The 25,146-nt window shown below is 37.5% G+C and overlaps 1 protein-coding gene across 1 annotated transcript in view; it reads right to left on the reverse strand.

Moving 5' to 3' along the window:
- Positions 1-25,146, reverse strand: part of CORIN (corin, serine peptidase) — a 220,990-nt gene that overhangs the window by 134,390 nt on the left and 61,454 nt on the right. Inside the window, exons 4-5 of the mRNA XM_004419037.3 lie at positions 16,466-16,673; positions 2,613-2,794 (exon numbers count right to left, since the gene is read on the reverse strand). Coding sequence (XP_004419094.2) covers positions 2,613-2,794; positions 16,466-16,673 — 390 coding nt within the window. The remainder of the gene's footprint in view (positions 1-2,612; positions 2,795-16,465; positions 16,674-25,146) is intronic.

A 25,146-nucleotide genomic window follows, 5' to 3' on the forward strand; every position in this document is an offset into this window, starting at 1 on the left:
TTTTTACTAGTCACAGCAATTCTGCTCCAAAAAGTATACCTAAGAGAATTGAAAACTTATGTTCACACAAAAACTTGTCCATGAATGCTCATAGCAGCATTATTCGTAATAAACAAGTGGAAACAATGCAATGTTCCTCAACTAATGTATGGAGTTTAAAAAATAGTATATTCATACAATGGAATATTAATTGACAATAAAAATGAATGAAGTACTGATACATGCTACAACATGGATGAACCTTAAAACATTACGCTAAATGAAAGAAGCAAGTCACAAAAGGTCCCAATGTTTGAAATGTCCAAAATAGTCAAATCCACAGAAACAGAAAGCAGATCAGTGGTTGCCATGGACTGGAAGAGGCAGAAATGGCAAATGACTACTAATGTATATGAGGTTTCTTTTTAGGGTGATGAAAATGTTCTGGAATTAGATGGTGGTGATAGTTGTGCAACTCTGTAAGTATACTAAAAACCAGTTAATTACACATTTTAAAAGGGTGAATTTTATGGAATGTGAATTATATCTCACTAAAGCTAGTATTTTAGCATAATATGGAGAAAATCATATCATCTCAATAGATGTAGAAAACACCTTTGAAAAAACTCAAAATTCATTCATGATTAAAAAAAAAAAACCTCTCATCAAACCCGAGATAGAAAGGACTTTCTTAATCTGAAACAGGGTATCCATGGAAGCCCTTCAGCAAACATCATATTTAAAGGTGAAATGTTGGAAACTTTCTCTAAGGCAAAGAAGAAAGAGAAGGCATAATAAGTTAAAAGGAGAAAATAAACTGTCGTTATTTGTAGACGAAATGATACCTCCTTAGAAAATCCAAATGAATATACAGAAAACCATAAAAATCAATGTGATTTGTTTATATACAAACAAACAGAAAAGAAATCTTAAAGTTACCATTTGTGATAATATAAAAAATACCAGATACCCATGAATAAATCTAAGGGTTGATGTGCAAGATCTCAAGTTTTGGTTAAAACTACAAAACATTATTGAGAGAAATTAAAGAATAACTCATTTAAAATACCTAATTAAAGATTACCATAGCATATAATTTTCATGGGTTGGAAGACTCAACATTGTAAAGCAATTCTCCCCAATTTGATCTATGGATTTAAGGCAATCTCAATCAAAAAAAGCAAAAACAAACACAGCATTTGTGGAAATTGCAATGGAAAATTTACTTAAAATGTAAAAGGCCAAAAATAGCCAAACAATCTTTAAGAAAGCTGGAGGACTTACAGTATTCAATAAAAAGAATTATTATAAAATTATAGTAATCCAGACAGTGTGGTATTAGCTTAATTTTATACCAAAGAGACAGTCCAGAAATAAGCATACATGTATCACTTGATTGATAACAAAGGTGACATTACAGTGCAGAGGGGAAGGGTACTTCTCTAAATAAATAAAGGGCAGTGGGTCAGCTGAATATATACACACAAAAAACTTACTCCCTAGCTCTCATCATACATGAAAAATAATTTCAGAATTATGGTAGATGTAAATGTGAATGCTAAAACAATAAAGCCCCAAGAAGAAAACACAGTAGAAAAACGTCTATGTTTTGGGGTAGGCAAAGATGTCTTAAACAAGACATCAAAAACGAATCACAAAAGAAACTGATAATATGGACCCATTAAATTAAGACCTTCTGTTCCAAACAGACACTAATAAAAGGGCAGAAAGGCAAGCCACAGAGTGGGAGATCTTCACGATACATATATCAAACAAATGACTTATATCCAGAATGCATAAAGAACTACAAATTGAGGACAACAAGACAGACTACCCAATCAAAAAAAAAGGGCAAACTACTTGGACAGATACTTCACAAAAAGGGATGTTCAGATAAAAAAAAAAATTTGAAAATTCAAATTCATCAGAAAAATGCAACTTAAAAACACAAAGAGATACCATAATACTATCACTATAATTGCTAACATGAAAAAGACTGACAATACCAAGTGTTGGGGAGGGTTTGGAGCAACTATAACTTTCACACAGTAGTATAAACTGGTACAACCACTTTAAAAAATTTTTTTGCTGAATAAATACATAACCATGTTCAGTCAAAGACATGTACAAGATAGTCATAGCATCACTATTCATAATAGCTGGAAACAACACAAATATCCGTCAACAATAGAATAAAAAATATATCGTGGAATAATCATATATTAGAATACTATACAACAAAGAGAATGAATGAATCACGACAAGATGAAAACATAACGAATCTCTCAAACATAATGTTGAGCAAATGAAGCTAGATACAAAATGAGTGCGTTCCATACAATTCTATTGATACGAAGTTCAGAAGTAGGCAAAACTCTCTAAGGTGATAGAAGTCAGGAGAGAGGTTCTTTTGGGAGCATGAAATTATGTCTGGATTACTATATGACCAGGAGGGGGCTTGAGAGCATTTCTGGGATGCTATTAATATTCTATTTCTTCATTGGGGTGCTAGTTACATGGGTCTGGTCACTGTTAAAATTTCTTGAACTGTACTCATTATTCATATACATCCTTGCATGAATGGTATACTTCAGTAAACACTTCAAAACATGAAATGAAACACAGACACCTACATTGCTTTCCTTTTTCCTGCTGTGGGGAGAAGCAAATCCTGCTGACGTTGCTGTTTTCAGTTTGGTTTCTAAACTGGGAGCATTTGAGGAAATCGGGCCAAGAGGCGTTCACCATCCCTAGGACCAATTCACAGCCCTCTTTTGCAGCCTCACAGAAGGACCTACAGGGCAGGAGTCCATGACTAGAAGGAAAGAGAAAGGTGAAAATTAATGTTTTTACAGACTACTTCTTGAAATAACAATGAAATCAAAGAAAAGTTGGCCACCAGTGCTGCAATGTTATCTTAATTGATATTTACTATAGTCAACAACTTAAATTTCTACATTCAGTCCTATAACAAGGATTTCAGGCACCCTATTATCATGATTCTAGAGGGAATAAGCTAGTTCCATACTATATCATCTAAGTATTTCTTGTAGAAGCATTTATCCCAAATGATTTTTTTAGATTTCCTGTGCCAAAGTAAACCTGTCAACCAAAAAGTAGCTCTACTTCATATCAAAAGAAGTAAATTAACATGGAAATGAAAGCCCCCACATTAGAAAGGCAGAAGTAGGTCACAAAACAGGTTAACGTCATTTCTTTATCTTCCCTTTGAGAAATTCAAAGCATCTCTAAGACGCAGACAGAGAGAAAGCCGTTCCTTAGCCTCCACTGCCATTGGAAAAGAAACATACAGATAAGTGGCAACTCATTTATCTACAGTTGTAAACAATTTATTTATCTACAGTTTATAAACAATTATCTTCTCAAATTTCTATTTCATCTTCTGCAAAATAGAAAAGTAAAACAACTGTCCATTCATAGTAAAGTAATGACGCCCCTAGAGCTTGTCTTTATTCATCTGACGTGTAATCAAATACTCCTGGATCCACAGCTCTGTGTCTGGGGACCAAGATGCTACAATGCCAAGACCATGAACTTGTTCCCTTGCAGACCCAGGCGCTTTTTCTATTTTGGAGCTATAGACTGTATCTGTCACCCTGGCTGGTGATTTGGCAAAGGCATTTCAAATGGTTTTTAAGGAAACTGGGAAAGAAAATATACATGTCAGTCAAAGCAAAGCACATGCTTCACAAATGTAGGGTTACTATGATATCACAGAAGCATACGATATTTGGATGTGTAAGAAACCTGAAACAACATCTCATTCAAATCCTTCATTTGAGACAGGCCAAGGGAGATTCTAGGATGGACTCGAGGTCACACAGCTTTCTAATAGCAGAAGTGGCAATCCAGATGTTTTAACTTTGAGTCCATGCTCTGCCATATTGTCTTTTCTCTTATAAGGACCTAATAAGTGGACTTTAGAAACTCCTTGATCAAATAAACACATTTAGAATTCCCCCTCATACTTTTACAGATAACAGAAACACAATGGGATGCACCAGCCACTGAGTTAAAATAGAACCGATAGAGTCTGTAAAAGAATCTTGGGAGAGAGATACTGTTATATATAAAAATATGGAAAAGGAGTACTCAACAACCACATCCAGATACAAATGCTTTTGACTTTCCTCTCAGAAACTGCCGTAAAACTGAATATCTTTTAGAATCCTAATATTCACATAATCACCTACCTATCTTAATATATGACTAAGTTTGTTAGTGAAGATGTGGAAAGAGAGGTTTTGCATTTGAAAAATTAGCTTTAGGATATAAAATATGAATTGGTCCCCGCAAGTATCTCGGTGTACAGAAGACACCTGACTGCCATTCAGGAAATATATTAGATATTTACAGGACTAAGAAAGTATCCCTTAAATAACATTTTAAAAAGATTTCCTGGGCCCGGCCCTGTGGCATAGCGGTTAAGTGCGCACGCTGTGCTGCTGGAGGCCCGGGTTCGGATCCTGGGGTGCGCACCGATGCACTGCTGGTCAGGCCATGCTGTGGCAGGTGTCCCATATAAAGCGGAGGAAGATGGGCACAGATGTTAGCCCGGGGCCAGTCTTCCTCAGCAAAAAGAGGAAGATTGGCATGGATGTTAGCTCAGGGCTGATCTTCCTCACCAAAAAAAAACAAAAGATTTCCTTTTCTAAATCTTATTCCAGAGAAGTTAGAGACTATATTTTCTCAAATATAACTGGGGAACACAGTTGAAGAATGTGGAAAACATAGAATTCCTACGCACTTGCTTACACTTTGTTAGGCTCTAAGTGCTTTCTAAGTGCTTCATGAGCATTAACATTTATTTCTCATCACAGCCCTAAGTGATAGGTACTATTACTATCACCCTTAATACATAAATAAGGAAACTGAAGAAGGCAAAGTAAGAGACTTGTCCAAGGTCACTGAGGTAGTGAGTGTCAGAGCCAGGATTTGAACCCAGGCAGGTTGATCCAAGGACTGATTCTATTAACTACTCTATTACATGCGAGTCCTTACTTCAGGAATGTATGCTTCAAAAGCACAATTGAAGGTTAGCTCCAAACTTAATAAGCACTTTCCCAGTCAACCAACCATATACACAGTGGTTAGGTTCTTCTTTTATTCTAGAAACGCCTAGTTAACCTGCAACGAATCAGAATTTGCCAAAGGAGCTAAAGAACGCTAGGGAAGGGTAAATGCATTTCTTTCTTTCCCAGGTGTGAGATGGCCCACAGTCAATATATCAGATATTTACAAGCTTATTAAGCTAGGCTTGGCTTCGGCATTCTTCCTTTGCCTTAGTTCCCGACCTGGGTCTCCCTGTCCTGATATCATCCTGACACCCCTACTCCGGCACCCCACCTACATAAATGGCCACCTCCACCAGAGCATTACTTGCTCGTGAGTATTTTCTTCCCTTCCTACAATCAAAACTACATTCTCCAAGTGAGCTGATCACAATTAGGCTTTCAAAGAAGAAAAGAAATGAAAATAAAACAGAGTAATACATAATAATACTTGGACACTTAACCCTCCCAGAGATTTTTTGCCTTGTTAAAAGAAGATTGCTTGCTGGAGCAAAGAAATCTCTAATGGATGGGATTCCAGGCGCCATTTACAGGGAAAAAAATTCATCCAACATTGTGGGGTGGGGAGGATCACTGCAAAACTGACTAACACTTGGGGCCCGACTCGCCCAAGTGGTTCCTGGACCTGTCCTCACTTCTGAACCCACATATTTTTGGATTACCCCACATCTTCTCTCAGAATCTTCTCTGGTAAGAGCAATGAAAGTTCACTTAAGTGCCCAGCAGACTGTTTTCAAGTTCTAAAGGCAATCTTTAACTCAGAAGCTGACATTGCCATTGACTCTTACCGTGGTCATTTTCTGCAGGAAAGTGTTAAATTTATCACCCTAAAACTTTCACGTGCCCACTCCTCACTGTCTGATCTTGGGCCAACAGTTCACTCACACCAAGACTCAGTTTCCTCATTTGAAAAGTGAGGGGTCTGGAAAAGCTGATTTTTCATGGCCCTTGTACCACTAACATTCTGTAAATGAAAATTCATTCTTTAACACAATGCTTCTCAGAGGAGCAGTGATAATCCCACCAGCTTTGCAACATTTCAAAAAGTAACAGACATTTTTTCTCGAGATTTGTTCTGGGAATATATAGAGACATTAAAATACCATTAGGTCCTCCATTCTAAAAATAGGGCCTAAGAAAAATGTCTAGAGTGTTTCCAAATAGCTCTCTTAAGAGGTGTAACCAACCAAGACCCATAAGCTTTAAATTACTGGACAAGGACACGTGAAATAGTGATAGAGTATTAGTAACTAGCAGCCCTTCCAAACAGCGAGTAAAATGAGGAGCCATTTGTTCTTGCTTCCCATGAAATTCAACTGCCTATGAGGGGTTGAAGTATTTTGCTTTTCATCACATGGAACAGCATGGTGAGACAGACCACACTCTTTTGGAATGCAATATATCCAAGCAACAAGCCGGTTGACATCTGAAAACAGTGCTCAGCACAGGGGAGGAGTCAGATTTGGCTATCAGAATACTATTTTAGAAATGGTGATTATTTTAAATTGGTGTGAAGTGCATTTGGTGTTGTACAAAACTCCCTAACCCATTTCAACTAAAGTTTAAGCAGAAAACTCTTACATCACCTCTGTAATTATTTCTTGAGACAAATACATACCAACAAATATATAAATAATTCTACTATATAGTGACAGTGAGATTTTTATGGTGTTTTCACCAGGAAGGATGTCCTAAAATGATTTATCTACAAAAAAATTACAGATTTTACCTATACAATTTTTGACAAAAATTTTTTCATTTACAAAAAAATTATAGATTTTTTCTTTAATGTACACTTTGATCAACATCTCCCCATCCTCCCCCCAAACTTACAGATTTTATCTGCATTTATCTGATAAATACATAAAGTTAAAATTATTGAATAAGCTCCAGCCACAAGGAGGCTTATCTAGATAATGGAATTTTAAATTTTACAAATCACTTTTTTCTAATTTTTTACTTTGAACTACTTTTAGACTTACAGAAAAGTTATAAAAACAGTACAGAAAGTTTCCATATATCCTTCATCCAGGATCCCCCAAGGCAAGTAGCTTACATAACTACAGTATAATTATGAGAATCAGGAAATTAATATTGGCATAATATCTTTAAAGTAAGGATTCTACTCAAATATTACCAAGATCTCCATTCAGAATCCCACATTACATTTAGTTGTCACTTTTTATTTTTGGCAAATAAACTAACCTTTAATTATATCAGGAGAGCTCAGAGTTTAAATTCTTCTTCCATAAGAAAAAGAAAAAGTGTTTATGGCAGGCAGATGCTAAGATGGTCCCCAATGATCCCCACCTCCTGATATTCATGCCCTGTGTAAGCCCCCCTCCTTGAATGTGGGCTGGCCTAGTGACTTGCTTCCAACAGATAGAAAGTAATAGGATGTCACTGCCATCATTAGGGGTCATAAGGTTGTGACTTCTGTCTTACTAGCAGACTCTCTCCTTTACTGGCTTTGACAAAGCAAGTTGCCATATAGGAGAGGCCCACATAGCAAGGACTTGAGGGTGGCCTCTGGCCCACAGCTAGCTAGGAACTGAGGCCTTGAGTCCAATAGCCCTTGAGGAACTGAAATTCTTCCAATAATCACATGAGCTTGGAAGTGGATCCTCTCCCAGTCAAACCCTTCAGATAAGACTCCAGCCCTGGCCAACACCTTGAGTGTACTCATATAACAGATCCTGAAGTAGAGAACCCAGGTAAATCATGCCCAGATTCCAGATCCACAGAAACTGTGAGATGATAGATGCGTGTAGTTTTAAGCTGCTAAATTTATGGTAATTTGTTATGCAGCAATAGGTAACTAAAACACTTTTCTTTGATATGTTGCTTGGTAAGAGGCATGCTACTGAGTTAGATGTACTATTCGCTGATGAGACTCACACAATCATTATTTTAAAAACATATTCCTAAATTTGACTTTGTTAGGCTGAGCTGTTCAGTGAAGAATGGTCACAAAGTCGTAATCACAGGTAGCTCCTAGAGCTGCAGACCTTGGTCAGGAAGAGAATGTTAACACTGAAAGGGCCTTGCAAGATAATTTGCTCCTATTTCCTCCTTTTACATTGTGAGGAAATTGAAACCTAAAAAGGAGATCTCATACCAGATACTATGACTCCAGCCCAACGCTCCAAAATGTCTCTCCTGGCTGGCCCCTTTTCACAAAGATGAGCCACAGATAATACAGGAGGATAAATCCATAAATGACACATGAGCATGAATTCATCCCCACTGCTGGAAAATACAAAAAACAACAGATGGCTTGTTTTCTCTATGATGGGCCAATAGCATCAGCTCCCTATGTCAGCACATTCTGGTGGACTCAAGAGACCTCGTAAGAGGTATGGCTTAGATGGGGCATGAGAGAGGTAGGAAAGAGGTTTCCGTGGTTCCCAGCTCCACTAGACATGGGGAAGGAACACTGTGCAAGTGAATGTTTATATGTATCATTGTCTCACATCAGAAGAGAAATAATGAGAGAAGTCAGGGTTTTTTTTTTTTTTTTTTTTATGGTTACATTGGCCTGAAACTCTTTAAAAACCAGGACTATGTCTGTCTTATTTTTCATTTGTGGTAGCCATGGTTCCAGCAGGAAAGAAATGATCCGCTAAAAGAGGGTCACTACAGAGCATTTAATGAAAGGGCCACTTACAAAGGTGCTGGCAGGTTTAGAAAAACCAACAAAGGGTAGTGCAGTATGCTGGGACAGGCAGCTGTTAGCATCCCAGACTTAAGGGACAAAGAGAAGGAGCAGTTATTGGAACTTGGAGAGAGCCATATGGAGAAGGCTGCCTGATAGGAGCCATAGCCTCTCATAGCGGGATGCAGAGAGCAAACTAGGAGATCACTACCCAGCCTGACTTTCCTCCCACACTCTGATGTCCTGTTGGTGGCTCCCATTGGCTGAGCCCCACAGGAAGCTAGAAAGTAGCCTTTGTTGAAACCCACCTGTGAGGAAGAGTAGGATGGAGGGGGACAGAAAGTGGATATGGAGAAGTAAAGGAGAAATAGCCAGCACACTGCTGCATGCCTTGCACCTAGAGGGAGCTCAACAAATACTTGTCAAGGGATGAAACGCAGTGGTGTGCAAGTAGATTGTTAAGCTATTATTAGTTTGAAATCTGGTAGGAGTGTTTATACCACAGAAATCAGCAAATGCAACAAATGATAGTTTTGTTTTGTTTTTCAGGGAGCCAGTTTATCAACATACCACTGGGTGAAAGTATAAATCATCTCATCTCCTACTGAAGGAAAACTGTTTTTATCTCTACTGAAAGAAAAACGATTGCCATGCACTTCTTGAACCAGATTGAAGACATTATGTCAATATTAACTCATTATCTCCCACCTCCACCACCTCCACCACTCCTCCTTTGATATGCATGATTTTCTTGGTTGTAATACCATCCCCAAGTCCCCACGGCCAGAAACCTTTGCCTCACCCTCAACCTCACTATTCATATGCAATTAATCACTAAGTACTGCCAATTTTACTTCCTAAAACTCCCTCAAATCCTTTTGTTCTCTCCTCATTTTTTGTCCTAATAAAATTAAACTAGTTGTAGTTCCCCTAATACATGATAGGTCTAGACTGTTACTCTATCTGAAATGCTTTCTTTGTCCACATGGCAAACTTCTATTCATCCTCCAAAACCCAATTCAGCTGTTCCCTCCTCCCTGGGAGTAGTCTTCTCTAATAATGCCAGATGGAAAGAGTTTCTCCTCCTTCTGTTTCCCCCACACCTTGTAAAGTGATCACAGTGCACAGCAATTTAATTGTTTTCATGTCTGGTCTCCTATTATGCTGAATCTTTTGAAGGCAGAACTATGTGTTACTAATCTCTGCATCTCCAGCATCGAACTACACACCTGGCACACTGTAGGTGCCAATAAGTGTTTGCTAAAGGAATAAATAAATTAATAACTTTCCTAACATCCTTGTTGAATGAACTGATGCCAGAAACTGAGAGGGAGCTCCCAAGCTTTACATGGGCCTAGCAAGACTGCCCACCCCTCCTTTATGTCTAACCCCTAACACTCACATCCTTGCCAACAGTGTCTGCTTGTGGGACTGATTCCATCATGCCCTCTTTCCCACTTACATCAGTTACCACAGGATGCTCAGGATGTGTGGGTCTCCCTCACCTCCTGGATTCCCATATCCTCATGGATCAAATGTAACCTTCTCAGTGAGGTTTTCCTGAACAACACTCTGCTTAAAATTGCACCTCTTACCATCACACCCCCATTCTCCCAAAGCTCTCCACTTCCTTGCTGGACTTTTTCCATTGCACTTATCACTATCTGATATACTATTATTTATTTATTTATTATCTATTTCTTTGCTTATTGTCTATCTCCCTCCAACATAATATAAGCTCCCCAAGGTTAAGGATTCTTGTCTATTTTGTTTGCTGCTGTATCCCTACTGTATACAGTTGGCACTCCATGAATATTTGTTGGAGAAATAAATGAATCACGTGCAGAGGATGATTCGGTGGCCTGCTTGGAATAAAACTGTCAGTAGCAAAGTTGGGAGTAGAAACATTGCTACCTAACTCCCAACTTAATGGGTTGTACAAGAGCTCACACCATCCCTGCTCACATCATCCCCTCCCACTCTGGTCTGCAAACTCTACACATGCTGTTCAATTGTTGAAATAATTCCCATGTAAGAGAAAATATCAGTAAAATTGTTATGGATGAAAACCCTACAGATTAAGTGTTTCGCTTATATGTCAATAGTAGGGTGTCACTCTTAAAATAGAAACTTGTGGTAATACCAACAGATAAACACAGCTTGAATTAAGACGGGTGTGAATAATGTAAAACCACACAACCACCCCGGAAAGAGAATATAAATTCCATACCCTTCTACCCATCACGATCCTGATTCTCATTAGTACTTGGCACACTTACCAGGGCCCTTGGGATAGAGGATTAACAAATCACGAAAGAAACTTGCAATTGTTAAATTATTTTTGCAGCTGCTTTGATTTTTGCAGATCGTGAAATGATGCCTTAAACATGGATCTTGGGACGAATTGAATCACACGTATTAAATCTAAATTCTTGCCACGTCTACATAATACCAATGAATTATTGAGGAGAAAAGTAAACAAACTACTCCACTGATCTTGATGAAATATGTGTGCTCGAGACACTCTCAGCGACATGACAAGGCATTTTCAGAAAGATCTGAGCTGTCTTGGCCTGATTCTCTAGCTCTACATCTTTGTAAAATAAAACTAATCTGAGTTATCTGACTATATATTACCCACACTTTGAGCCATTTTGACTCATAAAATGGAACTTACTTAACATTTGACATTTGATGTATAATACCAAAAAGCAGACTAGACCACTCATGTTGCCTGAGGTTGAAAAGGGCACTGTCATACAATTGACCACCTAGACAGCCAGGTAGCCAGCACTGGTGTGGCTAAAAAGACTGCTGTTTCTAAGTCCGCAGATAATGCTTCCAAGTTAGCAGACAAAATCAGGGGAGCAAGGGGCAAACGACTTTCAGAATATTTAGTTCGTAATAGCAACAAAGCTTATCTTTTTTCTTTGACTGCTGACCTATATAAATTTTTAAAAATTATAATTATAAAAATGTTTTAATTCTGTAATGTTTCCATTCATGCCCAAATGTAACACAATAGAGCTCTTGGGACATAGATAAAAACTTTAGTAAAATTAGTAGTATGTAATTATTGTCCATTTATGAAAAATAAATAAAATCAGCTTCTGCTGACTTTCTATAATTAATGAATTTCTCAAAAGATTGTTTTAAATGAAGTCATAGTTTCCAATTGGCCTTTAAGAGGATTTCAAGGTTACATTTACATAGGAGAATGACACATGCTGTCTTACAAAATAACATATTTAAGAACACAGTAAGCCTTCTAAAATTACATTATAAGCAGACGAATTTGTTACTTTTTTTTAAATAAAACATTATCAGTAAAGTTCAACTCAAAAATTGTGTGGCAATATAATGATGTGTGGCGTAGAAATTGTGAGTATGAATTAGACGGTTGGAGAAAGGCTTTATAATTCTGATATACCAAATACTTAAAAAAAAAATCATTTCAATAACTACTTTGGTACCCATCTTGATTGCTCATCTAGGGGCCATCTTAGACTTCTTTAGTACTATGATGGAGTTGGAACAGGAAAACCACATCGTTTGTGCATTTGAAATAAAGGAAACTTTTATTTTAACTTTAAATAATGGAAAGTGGGGTACAGGCTCATTTTTCCAGGGAACTCTGCCGCTTCTAAAAGGATGTCCAGGATATTTATAAGAAATGAACAAATAGTGCCTTCCAAAAAGGAAATTTTAAATATCTCATTTCTTTTAATATTTTTCTCTTCCTCTCAAGTCAATGAAACAAAAATATGCCTAGAACTTTCATGTACCTACACCAGATTTTAGCAAAACCTTAAAAGGTGAAAATAAGGCAAATGGAAGATAGCAACATAGCAGAATTTCAATCTTGATTTATTATCAACATTTTAGAAGCAAAATTGACAAGATTAAGTGTGAGAAGCAGGGTGACAGCGGGGCAGATCTTAATATCCAGAGTCAGAAGTTCTCTTTCCTACCATGGTGTGGTGGCATCCCACACATAAAGCATGTGGCTGCCATGCCCACTTCCTCTTCCAAACACAGAGACCTTAACTGTACCTTGTGTATCTAAAGTCATCCAGAAACATCTGTTATTCTCAGGCCCGGGAACTGTGAATTTCTCTCTAGCTACTTGCTGATTGATTGACTGATTGATTGATTTACCTTTTGGTGAGGAAGATTAGCCCTGAGCTAGCATCCGTTGCCAATCCTCCTCTTTTTGCTGAGGAAGACTGGCCCTGAGCTAACATCCATGCCCATCTTCCTCCACTTTACATGCGGGACGCCTGCCACAGCATGGCTTGACAAGCCGTGCACAGGTCCATGCCTGGGATCCAAACCTTCGAATCCCAGGCCAGTGAAGCAGAGTGCATGAACTTAACCACGACACCACCAGGCCAGCCCCCTTGCTGATATTTTTAAGCTATTCCTTCTAACCCCCATATTTTAGGGCTACCCAAATGGTTTATCAGCTCAATTTCTATATTTTGAGATATATTTTACTGAATCTATATAAATTATAATCCACTTCAATTAGCCTGTGTTATAGTACATGACACACATTTATTAAAAGCAATCCTAGTCTGGGCCGGCCCCGTGGCTTAGTGGTTAAGTGCTCGTGCTCCGCCGCTGGCGGCCCGGGTTCGGATCCCAGGCGCGCACCGACGCACCACTTCTCCGGCCATGCTGAGGCCGTGTCCCACATACAGCAACTAGAAGGATGTGCAGCTATGACATACAACTCTCTACTGGGGCTTTGGGGGAAAAAAATAAATAAATAAAATTATAAAAGAAATAAACAAATAAAAGCAATCCTAGTCTAAAGTAGAAACTGTTACAGTCCATTGTTACATAATAAAGTTAATGAGTATCTGAGGTCTCAAAGGAATCAAGTTAAAAACTATACCACTTATACATCCCACTAGATCTTTTTAAATTAAATTTTAAATGTTGCTAAGTAGCAGTTTTCTGTATGATGGAACGTAAGTAATTCTTTATTATTTGAATAGTAGAGAAAATTGGTATAATGGATAATCCAAAACAGTGAAATCTAAGAAAAATATGTTTGACTTTAGAATTATCTTCTGTAATACGTTTTCCCCTTCTGGACTTATTTTGCTTATTAAATTTAGCTTGCAGCCCCCATGCCTGTAATAATGACAGCAGGAAGCATTGGTCTGAAAGGGTAATTATACAATTAAAGATGATAATGAATGTAATAATAAAAAACAGAGTAAGTCTCCAAAGGATATCTGAAAACTGACTATAAATTATTATCCATTATAACAGAAAATTGAAAACTCTCATATGAGAGCATTTCTCAGGATGAACCAGGTCAGGAGAAAAACAAATTTTACCTAAAAGTGCAGTGCCCCAAAGACTAGGAGCAGCTTAACTAGAATTTTACAACTGATTTAACTGACATTAGAGATTGAATTATAATAAGAAGAATGATCAAAATGAATCAAGAGTCTCCTGGAAGCTGAATGCACTTTCTTTCATTGTCTTATTTATGCACACACATGAGTCCCCAGGGAAATCAAAGCAAAGAGATGTAAGTGAAATTGTTTGAAATTAAGGAGAAATGGAAGTAGAATACAATTTCAGCTGCCTTGAGTATTCTCCCTAATTTTCTTTTAATCTATATAGTATTTTACATTTTTTTGGCAATCCTTCAGTATTTAGTATATGTTAGAAATACTTTTTTGTGCTCTCAGTTTCATTAGTACTACCTCTCCTTTTCAATCCACTATTGGTTGACATTTATTGAGCTCTTCGTAAAAGCCAGGCACTGTTCCAATCTCTCTCTGTCATTTAATCCTCACGTGAACTTTGTAAATACAACTATTATCTCCATTTTACCCATGAGAGGCCTGCTTTCTCAGCCACTGTAGTGTGTTGAATGGTGGCCCCCAAAAAGATATGTCCATGTCCTAACCTCTAGAACCTGTGGATCTTACCTTATTTGGAAAAAAGATCTTTGCAGATATAATTAAGTTAAAGACCTTGAGATGATGGGATCATCTTGGGTTATCTGCATGGGCCCTAATCCAATGACTAGTGTCCTCATAAGAGACAGAAGAGACGACACAGACACACAGAGGAGAAGGCAATGTGAAGATGGAGACAGAGACTGGGGAGATGTGGATACAAGTCAAGGATTGCTTGAAACCACCAGAAGCTGGCAAAGGAAGGAAATGAGTTCTCCTCCTAGAATCCCCGGAGAGAGCACAACCCTGCCAGATTTTGGACTTCTAGCCTCTAGAACTGTGAGAAAATAAATTTTTACTGTTTAAGACCCCAGCTTGTAATAATTTGTTACAGCAGCCCTAGGAAACTAATACAACCACTCTGTTATACTGCCACCATCTTAGGAACATAAAGAGCCTCTTCACTACCATCCCATAGTTTAGCTCATGGGAAAGATCTAACAGAATTTCTCACTTCTTTTACCACGAAAGCACCCTATGTAAATGATTCTTTCTGACAAAGCATTTTCCTGAATGCTGTGTCTGCTAATAGTTCTTTACTTACATCTACAATTCAGAATCTACTGTTTCTATTCTACCTAGTTTTTGTTCTATGGCAATGCAGGCTTTTTCCAGTTAAAATAATAAATGCCTTTGCTCTATTCAAAACATATTTTACACACTAATTAAATTAATACAAATAACATGGAACCTATTTGCACTTGAAAATGCAATTCATTCTAACATTATAATTCAGAAAAATTCCTAACATTTTAATTCAGAAAATAATTGATGTCATATGCAGTTATGTATTTAACACATGCTTTGAAATTTTTTAAAAAATGTATTCCTGGCATTTCAAATATTCCATGACATACTTTTCATTGATTTATTCTTAATAAAATTTTTTTTCTAATCCTATTTGATATTGTGCTGGACAGTTTCTGTTTGTCCCTCTGCATCTACCCTTCACCCTCTTCACCCTGCTCTGGGTTCCAGTATTGACCATAAGAACCACCCAGCATCTCACCCGCACCTGATTTAGATGATGAAATTTGGGACTTTTGAACTGATGATATTTAGATGAGATTTTGGACCTCATCTATTGAGCTCACATTGATTGCATGCCCTTGCCCAATGGTTGTGGGTGAGTTCAGTTGGTGGAAGGCCCTGGCAAATGGGAGAGCAGGAGGAGAGTGAGGTCAGGGTATTTGTTCCTTCTTCTCTCTCCCTGCAGGACTGAAGGGCCGGCAGTGGCTGTGTTCCTCTGTGGACTCACAGTACTTGGCCTGTTGGGAGACCGCTCGCCCACAGCTACAACTCTCTCCAGGTGCTGCCTGCCCTTTTCCCCCTTCAAGTCTTGGGTGGTGGAACTGCATCCCCCTATCGTGAGACCCTGGTGCCTTCCATCACTCATTTGTTCTCTTAATCCTGTCCACAGCTCCATAAATCTTCTCTTCAATAAACTCTTTTCAGCCACCCCTTTGAGTGTGCTCTCTGTCTTCTGCCAGAGCCTCACCGAATCAGCTGTCGAGGATCCCAGCTGACTGACTCAATCTAACACCCTGAATAATTTCTTCCCATAAATAAAATTATTCCAGGCTTTCAAAAAATTCCTAGTTTAAAAGAATTACAACGGGCTATGACCGGTGTGGAGTTTTTTCTCCTTTAACAACAACGAAAACAAAAGGTGATAGCTTGGGGTGATTTTGTGCCTCACAGACACTTCTGCTACAACTGACCCTTATCACTGAATGATTTTGGTTCCAAAATACCTGTCATCACCATCACCGATGCACTCAGGGAAGGCAAGGCTACAGCCAAAAAGCATGATATGTTGATAGCAACTGAGGCGATGGAGATACGTGAAGAACTTGAGGAACTTCTCCATTTCCATGTTTTTGATAATTGAGAAGAGAGGTGTTAGCGTGGTGTGGTAGGGCAGCATCTGGCATTGGCTGTGGGTGATGTTCATGCAGGCACCTAGGAAGTCAAGACAATTACATTTAGGAGCAGACATATCAGAATTATGTTTACAAACTCATTTGATATAGTAAGTTAACATGTTCATAACATAAAGTATATTCTGTAAGTAAGAATGATTATAGATATACAACCAGACATGTATATACAGACATGTAAGAGTGCATGTGTATGTGTATGATAATGAAATCAAGCTACTGATATTCACAGAGGGATAGCATCTGTGTCCTGGGTAATTGTGTGGAAAAATACACTCTCACACCTAGCCAGAGGGCATATAAACTGGCAACCACTCTTTTGGATCACAGCTGGGCAGGGCAATATGTATCAAAAAAATCTTTTAAAGATGCATATCCTTTGACACTGTAATATCATTTCTAAAAATTTATCCTAAGGAAATAATCATGATTGTGAATATGGATTTATCTAATGAGATCTTCATGTCCACATAAGTTTATAATTTTTAAAAGATAGAAATCACCTAAACACTCGACAAAGAGAATTAGTTTAAAATATTGTGGAACGAACAACAGAATACTTAAATTATCTATAAGAAAGATGCTTTAGAAGACTATTTAATCATATAGAATGATGCTTACAATATAATACATAAAAATAGAAAGTCAAAATAATTTGTATACCATGATTCTGTTTTTAAAAATATACGATTATACAAGGTATATATGTCTATGTCAACAGCTCGGGGTCAGCTCAGAGCCTCTGATTTCGTTTTCTTTCATAGCTGGCTCTTCTCCTGGGCACTATCTCATCCACAGCCTTTCCTTCTCCTTCATTCCATAAATTTGCATGGTTGGTCTGATATAAATCAAAATATTAATATAGGTCCACATGATGGAGTTTTAGGACACTGTTATATTTTTCTTTTTTATTCTGTATTCTCTTATTGGTTTATATAAAGATTAATTACTTTTATAAAAAAGGAGATAATTAAAATTTTGGTTATTGTTTAAGCAAGCTAGTATTTAAAAGCAGAATCTTCAGGCTTTGGAAATGCAGTGGAAGTATTAATTCTAATTATATTAGGGGGAGTAAGTAAGCATGGAAAGAGATTCAATAAGAATGGAAATATTTCTTCTCATCACTATATAATTCTCAGTCAAAGAAATGAAGAGAAAAACCTCTCCAAATCTAAGGCTAACTCCATTTTAATAAAAATAATGTTAAAAAATAAGGCTATATGAGGGGCTGGCCCAGTGGCACAGTGGTTAAGTGCGCGCGCTCCATTGCAGTGGCTCGGGGTTCGTAGGTTCGGATCCCAGGCGCGCACCGACACACCGCTTGTTAAGCCATGCTGTGGTGGCGTCCCATATAAAGTAGAGGAAGATGGGCATGGATGTTAGCCCAGGGCCAGTCTTCCTCAGCAAAAAAAGATGAGAATTGGCATTGGATGTTAGCTCAGGGCTAGTCCTCCTCACCAAAAACATAAATAAATAAATAACGCTATATGTCTGATAACACGGCCAAACTAACTCTTTGATCTGTAATATAGAATAATACACCCTGTCACAGAAGGGTTCCCAACTCCCTTTTCTGCTTCATTCATTCAGATAGATCGCCTCAGAGTCTTTACTTCTCATCCTCTTACTGTCTTCTCTAGTCTACTCCTAGGTATACTTCTTAATCTCACTTTTCTTTTAAACTTCTCTGAAAACTGCCCAAATCCTGTAGGAAGTCTTTCCCCCAAATGACCAGATTGTAGCTATTAGCTCAAAGAGTCTCACACTTCATGAAAAGATACAATTCTCCATTGTTAGATAATAGTTATTGATCACTCAAAATGTGCTGAGCTCAGTGTGGCATGATCAAAACATAATTTCCACTTTCAAAGGCAACCAATGACATGTGGAATTTGTCTGTACTCTAGACCCTAGAACAGACATGGCAAAAAATTTAAAGGCACAACACTTTTTTTGGACCTCCCCAAACTCAAAATACAAAATGGGAAAGAAAGGAATTAGAGAGACGAAAATCAAAATTAAAATATTCAGATAGAACACAAATAGACACGTATATACATGAATTCAGTTTCACATGAGTACTAAGGTGGGGAGTTCTGGGCAAGTTTCATGAATATAACACTCAAGTCATTTAGTGAGGGAAGTTAAAATACTTTCCAGTGTGGGAGAGCATTATAGGCAGGGAGAACATACAGACGGTAGATTTCAAAATGACACAGTTGTATGTATTGTGTTATAAGCAGAGATGTGTGCTCATAAGAGCTGAGAGTAAATTTTTCTCCATCAAAAATATGAAATCATTTGTGGAAAATTCAGTGTCAAAAAAACATTTATTGAAAACCAACCTTGTGCTGAGCACCAAGACAGGTACTCCGATTCCCTCATTCACAATTGTCTCATTTTCACAACTCAGTAAAGCGATATCATATCTATATTATACATGAGGAAACTCAATTAAAGAAAGGCTAAGACAGCTTCCCAGGAGTGCACAGCTATTATGTGAAAATTCCAGATCTTCAAACCTGTTTTCTGAGTAACTCCCATTTGGAGCCACCTTAGACTAACGTAAAGGGGGTTATTATGTTAAAAACAGTTCTTAAAGAAGATAATTACTAATAGCCCATGAACGGAAGAGGCTAAAAAGCATAGAATGATACATCATGAAGTCTGTATTTACATTCATAGATAATATACTCATGTCCACTGATCACATGTTAAAATTCGTTTTACACTGCATTATTTTCTTTAGGGGTCATCAGCTTTGGGGTTTATACACTTGATGAAAAACTGTATTTGAAACGATGAGATGACCAAAAGGCTCATTCACCCCACTTTCGTATTATAAAATATAATCTAATAATACAACACATATTCTCTCATTGTAAATGAAAAAACTAAGGCTCTCATAAGTAGGTAGATAGGTAGAAAGATGATGAATGAATGGATGTATGGATGGATGGATGGACGGATGGACGGATGGACAGACAAATAGGTAGGTGGGTAGACAGACAAAAAATGATTTGCAGAAGGATACACAGTCAATAACAGAAGGGGGACTGATACACAGGTCCTCCACCTCTTAGGACAACATTCTTTCCACTACACCACAGCTGTCACTAGCACAGCAAACACTAAAGGAATTCAAAAGAGCAAGAATTTAATGTAGGGTGACAGAAAACAAACAAATAAACACCTAAACAAATAAATAGTGTCTGGTATTGATAATGTAGTCACCATCCTAACGTTCAACAAGAACCAAAGAAGCAAATATGCCTCCTTAAGGAGAGACTATCATCACAATAAATCTATTCTTATTAGCACTGGACTAAGGACTATTAGTTTTGAAAGTGAATTCCTCCTCTAAGAAATATACCAGAACTAAATATTCAAGCAGCATAAATACTATATAAGTCAGATGCCAAGAAGCAATTTGACCCAGTCTTTTGATTTTTCAATAATTCATATTCATGCTCAAGCATTTTATTTGTTGCATCCTGTCTTCATTGTTCCTATTATAATGCTTAAGTTGTCATCATTTTATATTTACTGAGGATTCACAGCCATCAAATAAAAACATCAAAGGGAAGCAACTCCCTTCTCTTCACTATATCAATCATAGCAGCTAAACTGTTCTGCAAGGGTAGAGGGCCACAGCAGAGGCCTTCTTCAGAGAACTAGCTTCTCAGCGGACAGCAAAAGTTCCCACAAGCATCCTATCCAAAGCACTCCTGCATCTCTTAACATCATCCTGTTTTATTTTCATTACAGCTTTAGGACTACTGAATAAGATCTTGTTTATTTATTTAGTTATTCCCAATATTCTCCCACATCAGAGTAGAGACTTTTTCTCTTCACTAGAAACCACTGGGATACCAAATAGTAGACACCCAATAGTTACTCACTGAGTGAATGAGGAGATTAAATGGAACCAAGTCTTCACACTACAAGGTTTCTTACTGAACAAGATAGAACTTTATATGAAAAAGCCAGTACATCTGAGACCCAAGGGCACTAATGTTGATGGTTAACATTGCTACTATAGTTTTTAACAATCTGTTTCCTAGAATTTACCACGGCATAGGGAGTCATCCCATCCTGTTCCCTGCATCAGATTGATTGCTATCTTGGACTCCTCTCTGGAATACAGTGCAGAGTTGAAAGTCAAAAAAAGAGGAGCTGCTCCCCCTATACTCTGAAAGATATACTTTCTGTCATCTTTAAGCATGTTCAATTGCTCTTAGCATGAGATGTCACCATTGTAGGGAGGAAGTGCTTACAAGTTATAAAGGCTGGAGAAAAAGGAATAGACGAGCACCTGTACGCTAGAACTCTGCAAAGAGCTCTGAGGAGAGTGGAGGTAAAAGTGATAGGCGTAGCTGACAAGAGTAGAAGCAAACACCGTAAACTAACAAAGTAAAAGCTCCAGACTCCAAGACTGAGCAACAGAAGCCAGGAGGCTACACTGAGCCTGGGTCCAAACTCCAGCCCCACAAGGCTGTGTGACCTTGGTGAAATTACATAACCTCTTAAAATCTCCTAACGTGTAAAGTTGAAATAATGTTAATCATAGGGTTGTGAGGATCAAATTTTTCAATGGAGGTAAAGAACTTAAGACAATGCCTTCATACTGCTGATGATCAACTGATGTTTCAACAGCATTGGTACTTTTCAGCAAGAAAAATATACAATTCAGAGAGGATAGAAGGAGATAAGTTTACTTGGTGGTAAAAGCCTAAATAAACCATTAGTATCTATTCAAGTTGTCTCTTAATATGAAAGATATTTTAAATTTCACTTCCCCTTGTTGTTTTATAGTAAAATAAAACAATTCAAAGATATGGGAGAAGATAAAAGATCCTTGAGTACCTTCTAGACTGGATGTTTGGTAGGTACTTTTTATACAGCATTTTATTTAACCCTCCCACAATCCTAGAAAAAGCTGTTTTTGTTCCCATTTTGCAGATGATGAGACAGATTCAATGAGGGTGTGAGAGTATTCAAGGTTATACGATGCTAAACTGTAGAGCTGAAATTGAAACTAGGTCTTTCTGATCCCATAGCCTATTCTCTTCCACTGTATTGTTCTGTCAAAGATACTATACCACTTAACACACTGTAAATTTACTTCGTTCATTGTAATGATTTGATGAATCTCTTCGGATACTAGCAATGAGCTGCTTCTCCAAGATTGGTAAAAACTAAACCTTCCCAAAGAAAACAATGAATCTTCTATTAAAAATAGTTTACCCTTCCTCATGGAAGGACCAAGTGGATTGGGAATGCTTAGTGTCTATTCCTGGCTGTACCACAAAGTCAACCCAGGTCAGCACTACATCAGCAGAGTGGAATAATGAAGGTCATTATCTATTCTAGATAACTCATATGAAAAGCAACATTTTGCCAGAATGATTTCTGGAACAAACCAATTTGAAAGGATATCGTGTACTTAGGAAGATCCATAAGAGGGTTACTATTAGATAAGAAGGAACAGAAAAGCTAAAGAAAGAGCCTCTCTGTGAAGATCCTGGCTTCTTAACTAACTCTGTAAACATCTTTGAAGGCAAACATTGAACTTAACTATTTTATTTCTCATAAAAGAAAATTAAAGAGACAAAAGTAAGACACATTTTCTTAAGGAGTCAATTGCGACGTTTGTAAAAAGTCTTTACAGATATAGTCAATGTGAACCAATGTCTTGCTAATTTATGCAAAAAATGCATACTTATTCCCTAGTGCTATGCTGGGTAAATTCTCAGAGTTAAGTAAGAGCTAGCCACTCTTACAAGGAGAAGCATGAGGTTTGGAGTTTAATATTTTCTATATAATCACATATGTTGCAGACTTAACGTTTTTAAAGAAACTTCAAGTCTCTTGGTGAAGTCTCTTGCCAAGCTTCAAGCTTTCACGTCCCACACGTGAATATATAACTAGGTCATTCTCTCCTATCCTTATTCACACACACATATCCATACTACTTGGTTCTAAGATGTTTAAATAGCAGCTACAGATTCATAACCTCATGCAACTCATTCATTCAAAAAATATCTACTATGGCAACACTCTAACACAGTGAAGGGTAATTATTTTATTGTAAATTAAGTATTCACATTCCATAGTACTAAGATGTAGCATTTCAGCTGTCACATCTTCAACTGTCATTTTTCATTAATTTTAGAAGAACTACATCTTGTCCCCATATAATCATCTATTCTAGAATTATGAATGATCGAATAATAACAATAATTCAAATTTATATGGTGCTTTCAAGTTTGTATAAAACCTTTCCCATACATAGTATGATGGTTCCACAGTCTGAGTCAAATCCTGCCTTTACTATTCTGTATTTATGTGGCCTGTGCCAAGTTACTGAACTTCCGTTTATCAGTTTCATCATCTGTAAAATGAGGATAATAATATCTGTGTTATGGGGTTCTTGTGAGCATTAAATGATGTTTACACAATGCCTATGGTTAGCACATACAATAACCTATAAAAGTTTTTGCTACTATTATTATCTCATTTGTGACTCTCAAAAACTCTGCGAACTAGACAGGAGAGATACCTGTATCCGTGTTGTGTAGGTAAGAAAACAAAGGCAGAGACAGTCAGCTTCATTCTGCCTTTTTCCTCTGAATTCCATGATGAATCCATTTCTAGAGGGAATAATTACTAATATATATGTAGGATCAAAATTCAAAGTTTTATTAATTAGTTTTGCTTACATGCAAAATAAAACAGTGCTGGCTGTTATTTTTTTAAAAAATACACTCACTAAGTGTTTAAAAACATTATTCATTGAGAAAATATTGATTAAGTCCCTATTAAATAAAGGCACTGGGTTTGGTGCTACGGAATTAAAAAATAAGAAATTGAAATTAGACCACATTTTATTTATTTAGCCAAAATGTACTTTAATACACAGGAAAATTATTTGTTTTTTCATGCCAACAATTGTAAAATTAAATTGTATAATGATGAGAGCTTAAGAAATTACTTACGGCACATCATGTTCATCGAGGGTAGGGTTTATTGTAAAATCAATATCTCACTTGCGGTGAGTTTTAAACTTCGCCGCTCACAAAGGCAATGAGATTTCAGTGGACTTTCCAGCTCTGTGTAGTTTTATTGGGAATCTCATTTGAGGTTTAATAATAGTCAAGATTTAAGTACTGGAAGAATAAATACTGGAGGAATAAATGACAGAGCAGACCTGCATACTAAGGTCTGGATTATACCAGCTAGGTATTGTGCTTCCTAACGTATTTGTAAAATGCTCCTTCAGATAACCTTCCCTAACTCAGAATTCTCTAAATTTAAAATCTGTAACAAGTCAGCCTCAAGCTGAGCTGATATTTACCTTTTTACTCTCTGAATTTACAAAGGAAGATATTATAGGGAATAAGACTGTAAGGGAGGGCATGTTCTACATACTCAAAAGGAAATATTTAAAACAAATTTCCAGCATAAGTTTTTGGAATGCACATGAATACTACGTCTTTTTAATAAAAATGCCTTTTATCTTATTACAAGGCAATGTAAGATTGGAAAGTAAAATAAAACATGAGCAACCACTCAACAAAAACAAAGGAGAGGGGGTGGAATAATTCTTGTTGGTTGTATCCTCAGCATCAACTCTCCCCCATCCCTAACTGAAGAGCAGCCATGAGGTTTGGGAGGCCTTTCCCTACCCCCAGCTCCAGGTGTGGGTCCTGACTGGACGAGGACAATCAGCTCATGGCATTGCCTGGCACTGTGCTTAGCTCAAGGGCAGACAGAGACTGAAGTTGGTCCAATCACAGTAAAACCCAGGAGCAGAACGTGCTACATAATTTGGGGCACCCAGGCTAAAATGTAAATTTGAGGGTCCTGCTTCAAAAATAATTTTTATATTATTTATTTATTTGTATTATTCATAATATTTATCTTTATTTATATTATTATTAATAACTTCAACAAGGTGACAGCAGAGCATTAAACAAAGGGTAGAGTCCTTCTACGCTCAAAGCTCTGTGCCACTACACAGGTTGGCATGCTTATGAAGCTGGCCAATGATTAGAGAAGGAGTCCTCTCTCCAGGAACCTCTATAACTCTCTGCATAAGGATAACTGAGCAGCAGGATTTCCCTATAACATTAGCTAAGAACTAAGGATGATGAGTTTAAGAGCTGGTGGGGCCTCCAATTCAATCAGAGGCCTTCTGTCTTTTTTACGTGACTTTAAGGTTTCAGGGGCAGAGATAAGCAAACACATAGGAAACCCCGGCTTTGTCTGACCATTCAAACATTACATAAAAGCAGCACCTCTTCCTGGGAAACGAGATGTATCTGCACACTGCATTTCAACTCCAGCTTGGAGAGTCACACATTTCTCCAGGAAAACTGCTCACAATCGGGACTGATGAGGAGCCCCTGACCTGCCCTTGTAAGCAGCCACTTCTCTCCTAAGTTTAGTCAGGAGAGAAAACATGGTCTAATGCCAGTGTTCCAACTATAGTG

The sequence above is a fragment of the Ceratotherium simum genome, chromosome 8, assembly GCF_057802395.1.
Source record: "Ceratotherium simum simum isolate JZ-2026a chromosome 8, ASM5780239v1, whole genome shotgun sequence".
Taxonomy (NCBI): domain Eukaryota; kingdom Metazoa; phylum Chordata; class Mammalia; order Perissodactyla; family Rhinocerotidae; genus Ceratotherium; species Ceratotherium simum.